Source organism: Entelurus aequoreus, linkage group LG07, assembly GCF_033978785.1.
Source record: "Entelurus aequoreus isolate RoL-2023_Sb linkage group LG07, RoL_Eaeq_v1.1, whole genome shotgun sequence".
Taxonomy (NCBI): Eukaryota; Metazoa; Chordata; class Actinopteri; order Syngnathiformes; family Syngnathidae; genus Entelurus; species Entelurus aequoreus.
The window spans coordinates 54,912,808-54,930,741 of record NC_084737.1 but is presented as its reverse complement, the minus strand read 5'-3'; the positions used below and the strand labels follow the sequence as shown (position 1 = coordinate 54,930,741).

At 38.5% G+C, this 17,934-nt stretch overlaps 1 protein-coding gene across 1 annotated transcript; it reads right to left on the bottom strand.

The window, feature by feature from the left end:
- Nucleotides 1-1,109: 1,109 nt before the first annotated feature.
- Nucleotides 1,110-17,202, bottom strand: hpxb (hemopexin b). The gene is made up of 10 exons (XM_062053996.1): nt 17,075-17,202; nt 16,326-16,351; nt 15,273-15,356; nt 13,785-13,939; nt 13,567-13,720; nt 5,162-5,374; nt 4,249-4,341; nt 4,041-4,171; nt 1,564-1,711; nt 1,110-1,494 (listed from the first exon to the last, which is right to left on the bottom strand). The coding sequence occupies exons 1-10, from the start codon at nt 17,134-17,136 to the stop codon at nt 1,268-1,270; spliced, it is 1,293 nt and encodes a 430-aa protein (XP_061909980.1). The 5' UTR covers nt 17,137-17,202; the 3' UTR covers nt 1,110-1,267.
- Between the last annotated feature and the right edge of the window lie 732 nt (nt 17,203-17,934).

The following is a 17,934-nucleotide window of genomic DNA, read 5'->3' as shown; positions in this document are numbered from 1 at the left end:
CATCCAGAATTGTCTGTCTTGTATGTGATCACAGAGTGTTCACGCTTTGAGCCAGCCATGAAATTGACAGAAATGACGGGTGTTTTTTGCCAAATCGCTCTACACTCCCAAGAGCGTTAGCATAGCCGCCGCATACCCATGCGCCGCCATCTTGAAATTACCAACACAATTACACTGTGGTGGCTTCTGCGGTGTTCCACGCCATCGTCTGCTGGGGTGGGGGGAGCATGACCAGAGACAGGAGCAGACCCAACAAAGCAACCAAGAGAGCCAACTCCACCCTCAGCCGCCCACTAACTCTTGGCCAGTGTTCAGTCTGCATCGAGGCTGTTATTTAAGGAACGTGCAAGCATATTTTATGGACAGAAAACACCGGAGCATCCATTCATCCATCCATCCATTTTCTACTGCTTGTCCCTTTTGGGGTCGCGGGGGGAGTTGGAGCCTATCTCAGCTGCATTTGGGAGGTAGGTGGGGTACACCCATAATATTGAATATTGGCATTTTGAATGCGGAGACATATGGTGATGAGATCCTGAGCTCAATTGTTGCGCCATTCATCCACAGGCTCACGAGCACGAGCTCATGTTGCAGCATCATAATGCACGGCCCTATGTTGCAAAGTTCTGTATACAATTCCTGGAAGCTGAAATATCCCAGTTCTTGCATGGCCAGCATACTCACCAAACATGTCAACCTTTTAACATGTTTGGAATGCTCTGGATCGGCATGTTCCACCTCTTGCCAATATTCAGCAACTTCACACAGCCATTGATGTGGAGTAACGTTCCAAAACTAACAACCTGATCAACTCAATGCCAAGGAGATGTGTTGCACTGCTTGAGGCAAATGGCAGTAACAATAGAAACCATGGAACCCCCAATACTGTAAAACTGCACATTTTATATAGGCCATTTTATTGTGGCCAACCTGTGCAATAATCATTCTATTTATTCAGTATCTTGATATTCCACACCTGTGGCGTGGATGGATTATCTCAGCAAAGGAGAAGTGCTAAATAACACAGTACACATTTAAACAGATTGGTAAACAATAATTGAAATATGCCTTTCAGATGCTCATGAAACATGGAAGCAAAAACACAAGTGTTTTTATATATTTGTTCAGTATACTTTTATTGATACATGTCGTTACATTATAGATGTCCTTTAAAGTGTTGTTTTTACTTGTGTCATGATCATTGTCCTTACAGCATAATCACCACACACAATTTAAAAATCAAACTTTGTAGATGTCTAATTAATGTTTACTCCTGACATCCCATCATGGCCGGAGTAACGTTTTCTGGCACTGGGGCTATTCTGGTCACAGCTAGGGTGAAGGCGTTGTCATAATGGTAGTACTGGTGGCCTTTGAACACATAGACTCCCTCCTGGCTGCATAGGCCAGCGTCAATATCAGAGAAGGGCAAGGGAAATTCTCGGGTAAACACTCTTGGCGTAGCAGTCAGGTCAATGTCACGAATCATCTTTCCTGCAGACATGGTGAAATGTTAATGCCGTGTTGGAGGCGGTGCAGTCAGACCAGGAGGATTTACAGTACCTTGAATTACGTGGACCGTATGTACATTGGGACACACAAAAGCAGCGTCCACATGTCCCTCGATGCCCAACTCTTCCTTCAGGGATTTAGGGTAGCCTTCGATTAGGGTGTAGTGCGCATCGGATTTATAGATGAACACTTGGTCGTCCTGCATGTATGAGAGCCAGAACGCAGCATTTTGCTTCAGTCAGCGTATTTTTACACAGCAATCACATAGCTTTGCATTTTGTAAATGTTTGGTATGCTTTTAATGTATATGTATATCCTTTTTACACCTGCTTTTCCTTTTTTTCTTTTGTCTGGTGGCTGTGGGCAGAGCAACAAGGCATCTCTTGGTTGCTTTGTTGGGTCTGCTCCTGTCTCTGGTCATGCTCCCCCCACCTCAGCAGACGATGGCATGGAACACCGCAGCGGCCACCACAGTGTATGTTTTTCTTTTTTCTTTTTTTTTTTCTTTTTTTTTTGTAGCTGTATGTAGAAATGGCTGGTTGCATTAGCTCTGCTCTTTTAATGTCTTTGATGTCCTTTATGTTCTTTGATGGTTTTTTTTTTACTTTTGACTTGACTTTATTTATTCATGCTTGCAGTGGAGCCAAGGCCCCACTGAAAAAACAGCTGAACTTTACAATGAATATTAAACAAACAAAGATAAAAAAAATTAAAAGAACAGACAGTATTTTATATAAAAAAAAACATTTTCATTTTCAGGGCAACAGCAGCATGGAAACTATTAGCATTCTGGTAAATGACTGTATTACTTATTTAATTAGATAGTATTATTATACAGTTTAATTGCAGTATGCAGGGTAGAGTTTTTAAGTCTCTTTGTCTTGGCTTTGGGCTCGGGTTCAGCCAGCTTATGTTGGTTCCTCAATGTCCTGGCAGTGCGGCTGCCTCGTGTTGGAGGTAGCAGGTCATGCAAGTTGGATGTTTCCCTCTTACACACATGTTTATGTGTGCTATGGCTATGGTTTTTTTTCCCCTTGGCCTCACTCTCCAGGGTCCCAGGCTTAGACTGAATTTTTTTTCCCCAGCATTGACCTGTTTTTCACCTTTTTTGTAAGGGGCGCCGGAAGTTAGCAAACTGGTCAGCGATCCTGTTCTGTATCCCTGTAATGTTTGTCTGATCTTGAATGAAATTGTGCTGACAATCTTAATTTCCCCTTTGGGATTAATAAAGTATTTCTGATTCTGATTCTGATGTGGCTGCAATCACAATTTATCAGCATTCAGAAGCCAGCTGCGTCCACACCAGGAAAAAACATATTACCTCATGTAATGGTTGCCCTTGGTTTGTCTGTTAGTTAATTAGTTTGTTAGTTAATTACTTCCAAAAATACCTCATAAAGGTAGGTATGTGTGGAATTTCATGGAAATGTAAGGACATTCCCTATTGAATACATTTTGGACCTGATCTGGATCATTTATGCCTTTGTGCGTGCGTGTGCATGTGTGTGTGTGTGTGTGTGTGTGTGTGTGTGTGTGTGTGTGTGTGTGTGTGTGTGTGTGCGTGTGTGTGTCTGTGTGTGTTAGCAGCCCCACAGAAACAAAGATTGTGGCGCAGCAATAGTGTTCTTTCATTCCGCTTTAGATAGCTCAAAAACTCATAGGCAGATTTTCATCAAACTTTCAGGAAAGGAACAATTGGTTACATTTTGGGGATGATCTGGTTAATTTTTTCTATGTTTCCTTAAATTTAGCCTCAACTTCTGTTTGTATGTGTGTATGTGTATGCTTGTGTTCTTGCCTCCACTCACAAAACAAAGACAGTGTATGACCGTCAAGAGATTTACTCTGTTTCTTTTTGTTCCGCTCTCGAGCGGGATTGAACGGGATAAGAATCAAGTGATTACATTTTGGGAGTGATCCGGATCACCATATGGATAAAGAAGCTCTTCTTTTTTTTTCTTCTTTTTTTACTATTGGGAGATAGTGCCTCGCAGAGTACTTTTTTAGTTCCTTAATGCTTTCCCTGAGTTCTTGCTGTCCCTATTTCCTTGTTTCCTTGCTACTTTCTAATTTTCATTTCAGCCATCATTACAAGTTATACTTTTACTATTGTTTCTGCGGTATCTTCACCGACTTCCTTGTTTTCAGCCCTGTCTGTTGTTTTCTGTTTGCACTTATTGCACTTTTGTCAATTTATGTGGTAGTATTTTATGTCTAGACGTGTCGTCACAAAGTTTTGCATAGAAATAATAATGTAGTCAGAACAACCTCATAAAATTAAAGTTAAAGTTCATATGATCTAGAAAAAAATGCAGTATTCACGCCTGGCCAGTAGTAGGCAATGGCATTTAGTAAAGAAACAATAAATAACCCCTGTGTGAAACTGCAATATATGTGGGGAATTAAATAAATCCACTCTAGAGTAGTCAGTGTACAGCTTGTATAGAAGTGTATATATACATACATTATACATTTTGACTACATACATGCATTTTGAGTAAATGAGGCAGCTTCGAGTGATGTCAGACCTTAATCATGTAGATCTTGTCTGTGTAGGAGAAAACCGCATCCACACCACTGATCATCTCCTTCCACATCCTCGTTATCGGGAAGGCGTGAAAACCATCCCGATGTGTATCCAGACGCATATAGATCCGACCTTTGGAGTGAATAAAACTGTAGCTTTGAAGTAACAGACATAGATTTATTTATTTTTTTTAATACGAGTGACCTTACCTGCAAATAAATATTTTTTCCCGGTGTCATCCGTTGTGATGGCGTCTATTTTAACTTCGCTGCATTTTGGTACTTTATAATCCCCACCGTGGCCTGCAAGTGCACACATTAGGCTAACACATATTTTAACAATTTAAAACATACTGCACAGTGGTCCCCCAACCACCGGGCCGCGGACCGATTGGTACCGGGCCGCACAAGAAATTAAAAACAAAAAATCAACATAAAAAACACAATATATACATTATATATCAATATAGATCAATACAGTCTGCAGGGATACAGTCCGTAAGCACACATGATTGTATTTCTTTTAAAAAAAAAAAAATAATAAAATAATTAAAAAAATAAATACCCCCCCCCCGGTCCATGGGACAAATTTTCAAGCGTTGACCGGTCCGCAGCTACAAAAAGGTTAAGGACCACTGCTGTACACTGTTCCTATAAACACAATCGGGTCCAGGCTTTTTCCACCTTACAGCTACGTGCAGAAAAAAAAAAATAAAGCTACTTTTGAGTTGCATTGTCATATTTTGATATGCTGAGCGGTTAAAAATTCTTAACTACATACAAAACACTGTAAAGGCAAATACTCATTTATTTCATATATTTTTTTAACTGAGTCAAATATAATCTATTAGTCTACAATTATAATACATTGTATTGATCATTAACAAATGACAGTTTTGAAATAATGGTAAATTTAAACAAATCATTAAAATGATCCCTGATTATCCGAATACTAATGAATAATATCAAGATAAATATCATCGTTTGAAATGTGCTGATGCAGGCCATGTCAAATGACATTTTGAAGAAAATCAAATTTAACAGTCAAAAAGTAAAAACAAGCAATGGTTGACCCCCGGCTGCACTTTGGAGCCCCAGCTTAAAGATGACCTATTGAGCTCACCAAAGTTGTCACACGTCATGAAGTAATGGCGAGCATCCTTTGGGTAGGAACCGTTGACCTGTCCTGACACTGGGTGGAACCTGGTGAAGTTGTGTCCATGGAAGCAGTAATAGTGCTCCATCCAGCGCAACGCAGACGTGCATGTCGGTAGGTGGGACCATGTCTTGGTTTTCACCGACTTTGTGGCAATATCATATACATGTACATCATGTCCTGTGGAGGAAACATGACACGTTTTAGGGAGGCAGAACATGACAAATAGTGAATGTGCTTCTGCATTAGCGTTACACATTTGCCCTACTATTCACTCCTATAGTTGCAAACAGAAAGCAGTAGCACATTTAGTCCTCTTGAATGCAGCATTGTCCTTATAAAACCGTACAAACTACAGGGTGTCCCAAAATTTGGACGCTTTTATTTAAAAACTATACACAATATAGATACAATATACATTTATTAAACAATATAGACATTAAGATAAACTCACACATTTATTAATTTTGATATATTTGTATTTATGTTAGAAATAATATATATTTTAGTTTTTCATTTTCTAAATTATAAATTAAAAATGTATTCATTGATTGCATTAGGCAATAATTAAATTAAAGGGGACCTATGATGATTGTATTTCACATTTAACATACTTCCTTATGGTCTAGGTCGGGGTTTTTTAAACTTTTTAACCTTTTTCAGAACAAAAGGGTCCATCATCCATTTTCTACCACTTGTCCCTCTCCCGGTCGCGGGGGGGCTGGAGCCTATCCCAGCTGCACTCGGGCGGAAGGCAGGGTACGCCCTGGTCGAGTCGCCACCTCATTGCTGGCCCACTCAAATATTACCTCAAAATAAAATGTAGGTTTGAGCCCCAATTGCAACACACAGCAGTCAGAGGCATCCAAAACTGCTTGCAAGCGTATGTCCAAATACATGAACCTTATAATGGCATTTGTTGGCTTTGGCATTGTTTGATATGTGTGTCTTAAATTTCAACATTTATCAGTCAGAAAAGAGGAAAATCATCATAGGTTCCCTTTCATGTTTTTCCATGTTAAACATATAGTATATTTATTTATGTTATATATCTATATTATATGATTCCCGGGCGCGGCACCGCTGCTGCCCACTGCTCCCCACTGCTCCCCTCACCCCCCAGGGGGTGAACAAGGGGATGGGTCAAATGCAGAGGACAAATTTCACCACACCTAGTGTGTGTGTGACAATCATTGGTACTTTAACTTTAATATGGCCTGACTTTAAGGACAGAGTCTCTCGAGTCTGTCACTAGTGCCTCACCACCCTTTTGTTCGCCACTTTATTTTCAGGTCGTGTCTAAATTTAAGCACTTCTGTATTTACTAATTTGCCGTAAGGTTGAAAAACAAGCAACGGGGCAACAAGGCAGTCTACAAAGACACCAGATTGACAGAGAAAAAATAACAAACACAAACCTACTGTACCTGTAACAAACGGTGTACTAAAGTACAAAAGAACTGGAAAAAATGCTTTGCATGCGAGCAGAAACAAGCAAAACGGTAGCACAGAAGTAGTGGCACAGAAAGGAAAACTCAGGTATACACGGAGGAACCATGGGGATTATGTAGGAATATTAAGTGCTGTTTGTCGTGCATACAGTATGTGTTCACACTGAGAAGTTCAGCATAATGCAGGATAATGTCAGTACCCATATGTTGGAGTAATGGACACTTACCTCAATAGTTGCTATATTGGCCAAATAGCGGATGACAGAAGCTCAAACCATGTCTTTGACTTCCTCCCATCAGAGCAATCATGGATGATATGACAATACTTACCACAACCAAGGCATGTGCCAGACGACTGCTGAGCAAACTGCAGGAGAACATACAGTAGACCCGGATGGAAATAGAAAGTCCAGTAGTATTTGGGTCATCTAGGAAAAGCTGTCGAGTCAGCGGTTCTGTGTTGGCAAGGAATTGGTATCAACAGAATTGAGTAGCCAGTCTAAAGTCTTAGGTTTGGAAGTCACCCTGAGGGGAAAAGAACAAGAATACCAGCTCAGGCAGGACACAATCAATGACCATGATCCCAGGCATGCTGAAGTTCTGGTGTCTTTAGTTTGTGCTGCCAGCCATGCTGATGTGGCATCTTAGCATCTACCAAAAAGTGTCTGGGACTTACCAGATGCTTCAGCAAGATTGGGCTGTATGGAAAAGGTGTCCAGGAGACTCCTTTTTCCAAACTTGCAGAGGAGTTCAAATGCTCCAAAATAAGGTTGAAATTGGCATTGACAGTATCCTGTGACCCACGTGTAGCCCAAAAGGGCTACAACAAGGCCGGTACACCTGGTGGTACAACCATGTCTATAAGTGCCTAGCAGCTACCATGGAGAACAGACAGACAAATGTCACTGCCCTGCCTCCTTCACTACTCAATCTCTAAGAGGGTCCACTCAAGAATCTGCAAAACAAACCAAAGTCTGTACAACATGGAACATCAACCAACTCAGAATGGGCGCATAACAGGAAGTTAGTTAGTTAGTTTAGTTTAGTCTTTATTTGAAGGGACAATGTACAGAAACATTAAGCTCAAAGACAGATATGTTCTGTTCCAGATTATAGCTAAATAGCTAATTTCCATCTGCAGTCCCTGGTTGGTGGCAGATCTGAACCAAGCACTGTTTCTGATCTGATCCATCACAAAAAACAACAGACAAGACTTTGTGTTCTGATCATCCATCACTTCACACAGTTAACATCATAGAGTTCTCCTGGGAAGATGCTAGGGAGGAGGCATTCCAACGCAAGAACCTTGAGTACCCCGAGTGGGCAGCTGATGCAGAACAACAAGGGTGGAAAGCCAATATTTGCCCACTGGTTGCTTGATGGCTTCATGGGCAAACCTACTATCAGGCTGCTTAAAGACTCGGGAAATCGAGGCCCAACCAAATGCCGAACCATCAAGGCCCAGATGCAGTAGAAGAAGATAGTCGTTGTCTTTTGGTGAAGAGGTGGGACAACTCATGCTTCAACCATAATCTGCACCACCTTTTCTGGGCAATTACAAGCAGTCCTCCAGTATGATTTAGACAACCTAACCAACTTTTTAGCAGGCCAAAGGTGTGCTCTGTTGTTTCACATTAGTGAACATCTGCCAGATCACCAAAATGATCCAGACACAAGACCTTAAAGGTGAACTGAATTTTGTTCTCTGAATTTTGTCCATCATTAACAATCCTTATACATTCTCGTTTAGATGAAAAATGACTCATAATCCTCTTGAAGAAAAAAGAGGGGTGAAACCAAGCGTCTTTTCGTGTCTTTCTCGCCATTTTCGGGTCTAAGTTGGCCGTCAAAGTGTACCAACCTGTCTGATTATGTCCTCATTCTTCTACTATCAAGGTGAGAGGCATTATGTATAATCTAGAACAGGGGTCACCAACGCGGAGCCCGCGGGCACCAGGTCGCCCGTAAGGACCAGATGAGTCGCCCGCGGGCCTGTTCTAAAAAAAAATATATATATAAATAAATAAAAAATTTAAAAAAATAAAAATTTAAAAAAATAAATAAAATTAAATTAAATCTACATAGAAAAAACACAAGATACACTTTCAATCAGTGCATCAACCCAAACAACCTCCCCCATGCACACTCATCCACACCCACTCACACAAAAGGGGTTATTTCTTTCTGCTACCAATATTCTGGTTCCCACAACATAGACAACACATCTGCAAGGGACACAGTCCCTGAAGCACACATGATTGTATAGGCTGCTGGTCTACTAACATTTTCCTTAATTACTATTTTTTGTGTAATTATTTTTATATTGTTTTACTTTCTTTTTTATCCAAAAAAATGTTTTTTATTTATTTTTCTTATTTTATTTTTTTAAAAAGGGCCTTATCTTCAACAGACCAGGTTGTCAATGAAATTAGATTTGTTTAAAGGGTTTTTTAAACCAGGCCCAGTCCAGATAATGTCCAAGTCGGACTCAGCAACACACACCTTCATTCATGTACACAGAAAAAAATTAGGGAACACAACAGATTGCATATAATTTATAAACAAAATTACATTTTCAAAATAAGCATTTATGTACAGTCCAGATTATGTCCAGGTCACTCAAATTAGGGAACACAACAACAGATATCATATAATCTATAAACATAATTATACTTTCAAAATAAGCCTTTGAGGACTTCTCATCTTTTTTTAAAAATGTTTTTTAGCATCATTATCGTTTTCACCATGTAACTTTCTAAAGTTAGAAAATACTGAATAAATGTTTTAAAGAAAGTAATTCTAAGTGAATATCTGTTTTTGGCCTTGAAAATAAACATTTTACCGAGTACTATAATTAAATTGACTAAATCATGATTGTCAATGAACTCTCCTAAAATAACAGAAACCACATTAAGCTTCATAAACAAACCAATCCTTAAACACATTTTTTCAACTTCCACCCAAAACAAAGACACAATATGACAATACCAAAACAAATGCAGGGTGGATTCAGGCTCCTGACAACAAAATCTGCAATAATCTGACTCTGTCATATTCCATAATTTTAACATTTTCCCTGTGGGTAAGAAGTTATAAATAATTTTAATTTGAAAATAACGATTTTGCACATCGATAGTGGTTTTATAGATTAGTTTGAATATGGCATCCCATGGCAACTGGCAGTCAAAAAAATCCTCCCATTTTCCATTTGTGTTGTATGAGGCAGCCTTCAAAGATTTCTTTATTAAATAAAAATTAAATATTTTTCTATTTATTTTAGTTCCTTTTTGCCAACTAGAATTTCTTATTAGAGGTTTACAAACTAATAATTTAGTAGTTCCATAATTAATTATTTGTTTCCATCTTTTCCCAATTACTCCAGTTAGTTGATGAAATGAAAAGCTTGAGCAAGCATCACCATACATAGCTCTAAATTCATCATACTTCATAATTTTACCATTCTCATTGATAATATCATTGACAAAAATGATTCCTCTTTCAAACATATTTTTCCAAAAGAAAGGCTTTCCATCTATTACAATATTAGAGTTCATCCATATTAACTGCTGCAAAATATCGTCTCTTTTTTCTGGCACATAAAATTGAAAACACCACTATGAGTGGATTGTTTCCTTTATGAACCCTGCCATGTTTCCCAGCAGACTCTCTGGGAGGGGATCACTTGTAAAAAAGGATACAATTTATTTTGATACAGTACATGTTTTTTGTCCAACAGGACATTAAAGAAAGCAAATTAACATATTATATGAGAATGTTATGTTATGATTATCTTTAACCGAATCACAGCAGTGCTCAAATTAAAAAACAGCATTCCCTCTCATGTGATATTGCTTAATTAACATTAATGATGTGCACTTTAACAACTAGACTTACAACTATACCTAATATATAAAGGGGTGGAAAAGTGACAATTACCTGCAGGTCAAACATTAGCTAACCAGAAGGCAATAACAATGTGAACAAAAAACACCTGCTTAAAATATCTAATACAAATGTCCCTGAGGAATGTAAGGTGGGAGTACTGTAATTACCTAACGTTACATTATTATTTTCCAATAACAATTTAGCCCCCTCCACAATATTAACCCGACGTTAAAACAGAACTAGCTATTTATTGATTAGCAATTGCCGAATCATGTAACATTAGCTTAATGCTAAAAAGCCAGGTTACTATCACATTCTGTAACAGACAAATAATTTCATGTAGGCTAACGTTACCTACCTGCTACCTCTGTCTTTTTCTCATTTCTCCTCCTCTTTTCTCTTTTTTCTTCCCTGGGCACCTGACAGTTTTGGCCGTTTTGACATCTTGTGTTGATTGTAGATGTGGTGACGTCCAAAAAGAGTCATGATAGGGGAAGGGAGGGGGCGCACCGTGCGGGGGGAGGGGGGGCGTAATGTTGTAACAAATAATATTTCTATTAAATAGGTTTTACTTTGCATTTTAATTAACTTGGGATTATTTTTTGTATTTAGAAATAATAGTACCAACTTTTTTTTTTCTTTTTTTTTTTTCTCCAACATTTGGAGCGTGGCGCCCCCTGATAGACGGCGCCCTTAGCATTTGCCTATACGGCCTATGCCACGGGCCGGCCCTGGGAAAAATCTTATCTTTGTGAATCAGCCTTTTCTGACATGAACTTCATCAAGAACAAACACAGAACACGCCTCACTGATGCACATCTGCAAGACTCACTCAGAGTTGCAGTGTCAAGTTACACACCAGAGTACAACACACTAGTTAACAGCATGCAATGCCAGGCTTCCCACTAACTGACAAAGAAACAGATAACAGATTTGGTGTCCAGTTCAAAGTGTGACATGATTTAAAAATTTGAGAGTTTACTTTTGTATTTTACAGGAGTTATTATTTGTACAAACATGGCGCAAAGTAATTCATGATTTGTTAAAAAAAATGTTAGTGGCTAGCTAGTTAAAATGGGATATTGTGATTTCACAAGACTGTCTTAGAAGTGATCATTTGAAAATGTTCAATTTGAAAAATGTGCACTTAGAGAAAATATAAAAATAAAGTGTTGCATATTGATATTTATCTGTTTCTATATATATTTATTGTGAGAAATCATTAAGATGATCAGTGTTTCCACAAAGATAAATATAATTAATTATTAATAATAACAGAGTTAAAGGTAAATTGAGCAAATTGGCTACTTCTGGCAATTTATTTAAGTGTGTATCTAACTGGTAGTCCTTCGCATTAATCAGTACCCAAGAAGTAGCCCTTGGTTTCAAAAAGGTTGGTGACCCCTGATCTAGAATATACTATCACAAGCTCCAAGGCAAGAAAGCAGCTCACCAGCCGATGATGTTAATATAGCAGCACAAGCTAGTTAGCGCTCTGTGATCACGGCACCCCTATAAAAAAATTGTCTGAGTTAGCATTTATAATAACAATTTGACTAATACTTGGTTAATATTCAAGTCATGAAATGTAAATGGAGTATTGTTGGCGTTGCTTGGATGGTTATTTAGAGGGCATTATGGGTGCAATAGATGATCTCCTGTGGGCTCCATTGTAAGCTGACTTTTATTTACGTTTCATTACGAGTGAAAATGCATATAAAAAATGCATCTGTTTTCTTGTCTATCATAATGATTGTGAATGATAGGCAAAATTCCAAAACATAGTGCAGTTCACCTTTAAGTAATCCAGCAAGTATAAAATGGCATTGCTGGATAGACAATATACCTACTATTTTTTATTTCTGACAGTCCAAATACATTTCGCCCAAAGGATTCTCTCTCTGTCATCTATCATTGCACTGATTGTCGTTACAGGTAGGTGTTTGTGTGTAACTTTTCTCCAGTTCCTCTGACATTTTCTGGGCTGCTTTCTTTCTCTGTTTTTTTAACCGCTGTTTGTGTGACGATACGTCTTATGTTTCCTTAAATTGTGTTTATTTCCTGTTAGCGCTCTTATTTTTGTTCCACTTCCTGCATGTCTCCTGAGCGCTCGTTTCCCTCACCTGTCCCTGATTGGCAGCCTGGCACACCTGGTTGAAATTGCCAATCAGACTGCTATTTATGCCTGCCTCGCCTCGCCTGCTTGCCAGGGCTGGAGGATTGTTTCTGTGTGATTATGTTAAGGACTTTTTGCTGCTCTCTTGTATTGAATTGGTACTGACTCAGTGTTGTAGGCTGCAATCATTTTGTGCACTTCCCTGCTGCACCCATCCGTCCATCCATTTTCTACCGCTTGTCCCATTCGGGGTTGCGGGGGTGCTGGAGCCTATCTCAGCTGCATTCGAGCGGAAGGCGGGGTACACCCTGGACAAGTCGCCACCTCATCGCAGGGCCAGCACAGATAGACAGACAACATTCACACTCACATTCACACACTAGGGCCAATTTAGTGTTGCCAATCAACCTATCCCCAGGTGCATGTCTTTGGGGGTGGGAGGAAGCCGGAGTACCCACGCAGTCACGGGGAGAACATGCAAACTCCACACAGAAAGATCCCGAGCCCGGGATTGAACTCAGGACTACTCAGGACCTTCATATTGTGAGGCACATGCACTAACCCCTGTTCCACCGTGCTGTCCCCTGCTGCACCCTTTGTGTTTAATATAATTAAAAGACGCTTACCTTCACATCTTCCTCCTGTTTCCTGCATCTTGGGGTCACAACTACTGCAGCTAATTCCTGAATTCCTGAATTTCCAGCCTCAAGTCAATGTATGGCTTTTTTTTTAAATACTTTTAGGTATTATTAATACTAGTTCTTCACTTTTTCTGCAGCTCTGTGTGTTGTCTTTGGCTTGTATTTTGCTCTTGACAATCTTATTTATTCTGTAGTCTTAAATTGTTTTTGTGCTTGTGGGCGAAAGACTAGGAAAAGCCTCAAACTGAACATTATAATACAGTTATTGGGTTTTTTTTACCCTTGAAGAACAGAACTGAGTCGGTGGTGCACTCTCCTTTCGGACACTCCACGGCTGCATCCAGGTGCGAGGGGACTCCTGGGAAGTTGTCTTCTATGGGCTTGGGATAGCTGTTCTCCAAAGACTGATTATAGTAGCTGAACACATTGTCACCCTGGAGTGCACAAGGTTTCAAGGTGTTCAAAGCTAACGTTGACTAGGAAATGGTGCGTTCTTACCAGGAATAAGTAGACGTGGTCATGGTCATCAACGTTCTCGATGTTGTGCATGCGGAATGCAGCATCGACGTGGCCTGTCGGATGATTGGCAAGTTCTTTGAAGAATTCGCTTGAGAGCTGAGCAGGACCGCGGAAGCCTTTCCATAGGTGGGCACCTACCAGGAACATAAGAAAAGAGTCATTCCACGTTGACAGAGAACTATGTTACATTACAAGGTGTACATGGATTATATTGGAAAGTAAAGACTTTGATGGTTTGTAGATGAAAACTGACAGTAAGTTTAGTATTGAAGGTGAAGTGAATTAACTCATATTATGTTTTACATATGGTGAATGTTTATATTCAACTTGGAGAAAGCGAACCGCCAGGTTTAAGTAAATAATGGTTCAGGCCATAATACAATAAGGAGTTAGTTGGACATTCGCATGTGGACTGGAATTAGCTCTCTCACGAGAAGAAGCAATAAAACCAGGCTTCAGAATCCAAAAGTTATAGCTCTATCCTAGAGGAGAGATTCCATGCTTATCTTAACGTCAACCTACAGGTTATGGTACACATCTGTTGTCTTTCCAAACACTTACACATGAACATCTCCTTTTATGGTCAGGATGTGCTCTCCTGACTTAGCACACACACACACACACACACACACACACACACACACACACACACACACACACACACACACACACACACACACACACACACACACACACACACACACAGGAAGGAGGAATATACAACTGATGGTTTGGCTTCTTATAATTATTTTTTAATAATTATACTTATACAATTATGTGGACATAGAGCATGTGTACAGAATACTTGTTTGTGAATTATATTTATATAGCACTTTTATCTAGAGACTTAAAGCGCTTCACATGGTGAAACACATTATTTACATCTTTAAGCTACATTTAAACCAGCGTAGGCGGAACTGGGAGCAGGTGGGTGAAGTGTCTTGCCCAAGGAGACAACAGCAGTGACTCGGATGGTGGAAGTGGGAATCGAACATGGAACCCTCAAGTTGCTGGCACGGCCGCTCTACCAACCGAGCCACACCGCCAACATATTGATGCAAATTACTGCACCTACTCAGTGGCCTAGTTGTTAGAGTGTCCGACCTGAGATCGGTAGGTTGTGAGTTCAAACCCCGGCCGAGTCATACCATAAGACTATAAAAATGGGACACATTACTTCCCTGCTTGGCACTCAGCATCAAGGGTTGGAATTGGGGGTTAAATCACCAAAAATGATTCCCGGGCGCGGCACCGCTGCTGCCCACTGCTCCGCTCACCTCCCAGGGGGTGAACAAGGGGATGGGTTAAATGCAGAGGACACCACACCTAGTGTGTGTGTGACACCACACCTAGTGTGTGTGTGACAATCATTGGTACTTTAACTTAAATGTGACCATAGCAACACGAAGGCAACTACCCAGGCACCTTTAGTTAATTAATTCAAATGTTAAAAGAACAATGTTGTACCTTTGAAGAAGAGAGTGTTTCCTTTTTCATCTGGTGTGATGGCGTCAAATTCTATCCCATCGCATCGATCTGGCAGGGCTGCATCTTTATTTAAAAAAAAAAAAAAAAAAACTTCATGCAAAATAAACTCAAACTCCATCATGGATATTCAAAGTTGTTATTACACTGTATTTACAGTATAATAGTTATGTATATATATAACTATAAAAGTATATATATATTACAATACATTTGGATAAAATGCCAATACGATACGGAGAGCATCCCTAAAGTCTGGACAAATATAATATACTGTAAATACATTATACCAAAAATCTACTTTAATCAATTAGATAATTAATGAATTAGACTTAGACTTAGACAGACTTTATTGATCCACAAGGGACATTGTTCCGCTCAGTTTCAAAGGATGGAAAGGGAAATTATAAATTATAATATAATAAGAAATTGTAAATACATGTAACAAAATTAAATATTTTTTTTAATTATTAAAATTATATAAAAAATGTGAATATTAAATACATATAATATGCAAATGTGCATTAAAATATTGTATTTATAATTATATAAAATATAGTCATGGTACTGTAAAATGATAATCAGATTAATTAACTTTGGAATTTGGAATAATCATGATTAATCACAGGTTATTATTTGTTTGCATAACTTAAATTAACTTTTAAAAAAGAGTGCAATAGTTGGACTATAATGCTATTTTGTTGTCAGCAATTCATTTTTTAACTGTTTTACTTGAATTTATCATTTATTTGCACAAGTTCCACCAAAATCCAATCATTAAACAGTATTATTTATTTAATAAGTATTAATTTATATTTATATTTATAAATTACATTTCATTTAATGTGTTTATATAATTGCATAACCAATGAAAACACAATCATTGTATGATATATGCAACACCTTTTTTCCCATGTGTCATTCCAGACCTTTGGGTATTATAACGTACTTAGAAAAAGCAAATACAGGTATTCACTGTAAAAATGTGATTGGATTTCTCATATGTAGGTTATTTTATTACATTCTGATACCCACCTTCTGCTGTGAGAGCTGCCAGTTGCCTGTTAAAGACATAAAAAGAGACGTGGGTTCAATGTTCCAACTTCCAAAAGTCCCCATTTCAGGTCAAGAGAGGTTAGTTAATTACATGACACAGCACTGGAGTATTTGCTCAATCGAAGCATTTTGCAACACATGTTTTGAAATGAGTTTAGTTTCTAGTAAATGATCAATCAATGTCTACACTGCGAAGATCTGGGGAAAAAAACATTGTATAATAAAATTCCAAACAATGTTGATTATTTATAATAGCAAACCCCTGCAGTCTACTAAAACAATGTATTGGTTTACTATATATTACCTAAGCTGTGCATAAGCATGAATGATACTAAGTATCACAACATGATTTGAATGCATTACAGGTAATTTCTTCTGTGTAATGCAGTGGTCCCCAACCACCGGACTGATTGGTACCGGGCAGCACAAGAAATAAAAAAAATAAAAATGTTTTATTTTTTATTTTTTATTAAATCAACATAAAAAACACAATACATCAATATAGATCAATACAGTCTGCAGGGATACAGTCCGTAAGCACACATGATTGTATTTCTTTATGAAAATAAAGAAATGCAATAATAATAAATAAATAAACACCCCCTAACCCCCGGTCCGTGGGACAAATTTTCAAGCGTTGACCGGTCCGCAGCTACAAAAATGTTGGGGACCACTGGTGTAATGAATGTTCTGCTTAATGAATAAGAATTGAAGGTGAGATGACTTACACTGATGCAGCACTTGTCAGGCCGAGTGCGAGGCCGAAGTAGAGAGCGGTGAGCAGCTTCATGCTGAGCGATCCTGATCACTTGTCCGCACGCTCACAAGCACTTTTATACCTGCAACTGTGTGTCATTGTGTGTTTGCATTTGTTAGTCATTACATCGACATGCACTGCTGGGCCACTCATTTATGAAATCTTATTTGTGTGAGGTCGATAAACAAAGCAACATGATTAATGTTTGACCTATGTGTGTAATTTATGATTATGATTAGTTTGCACAGTGCATTATCCATCAATGATAAAAAGTCAAAAGGAAGAATTAGACATTGAAAACCGACACTGAAAGAGTGCAAGCACTGTCGTGACAAAAATATATCTTAAGACTGACATTTAATAACAAATCAAGATTTTCAAAATATCCAAATAAAACATTGTGTATCTTCGTTTCTTGTGTCATATGTTTCTCTACAGTGCCAACGTTTATTTTCACAGTCAAAAATTCACCAACTATCCAAAACCTTTTAATAATTTTACATTTTCTCAGAACCTAGTAGCAAGTTTATATTACACGAGTTGTATAAAAAAATCCTTTACAAAATAAAAAACCCAAAACCAGTGAAGTTGGCACGTTGTGTAATTCGTAAATTTAAACAGAATACAATGATTTGCAAATCCTTTTCAACCTATATTCAATTGAATAGACTGCAAAGAGAAGATATTTTATATTTAAATATACATTTAATATATATCTTCCAACTGAGAAACGCAATTTTTTTTTTTACAAATACTCATCAACTTAGAATTCAATGGCAGCAACACATTACAAAAAAGTTGGCAAAGGGGCATTTTTACCACTGTGTTACA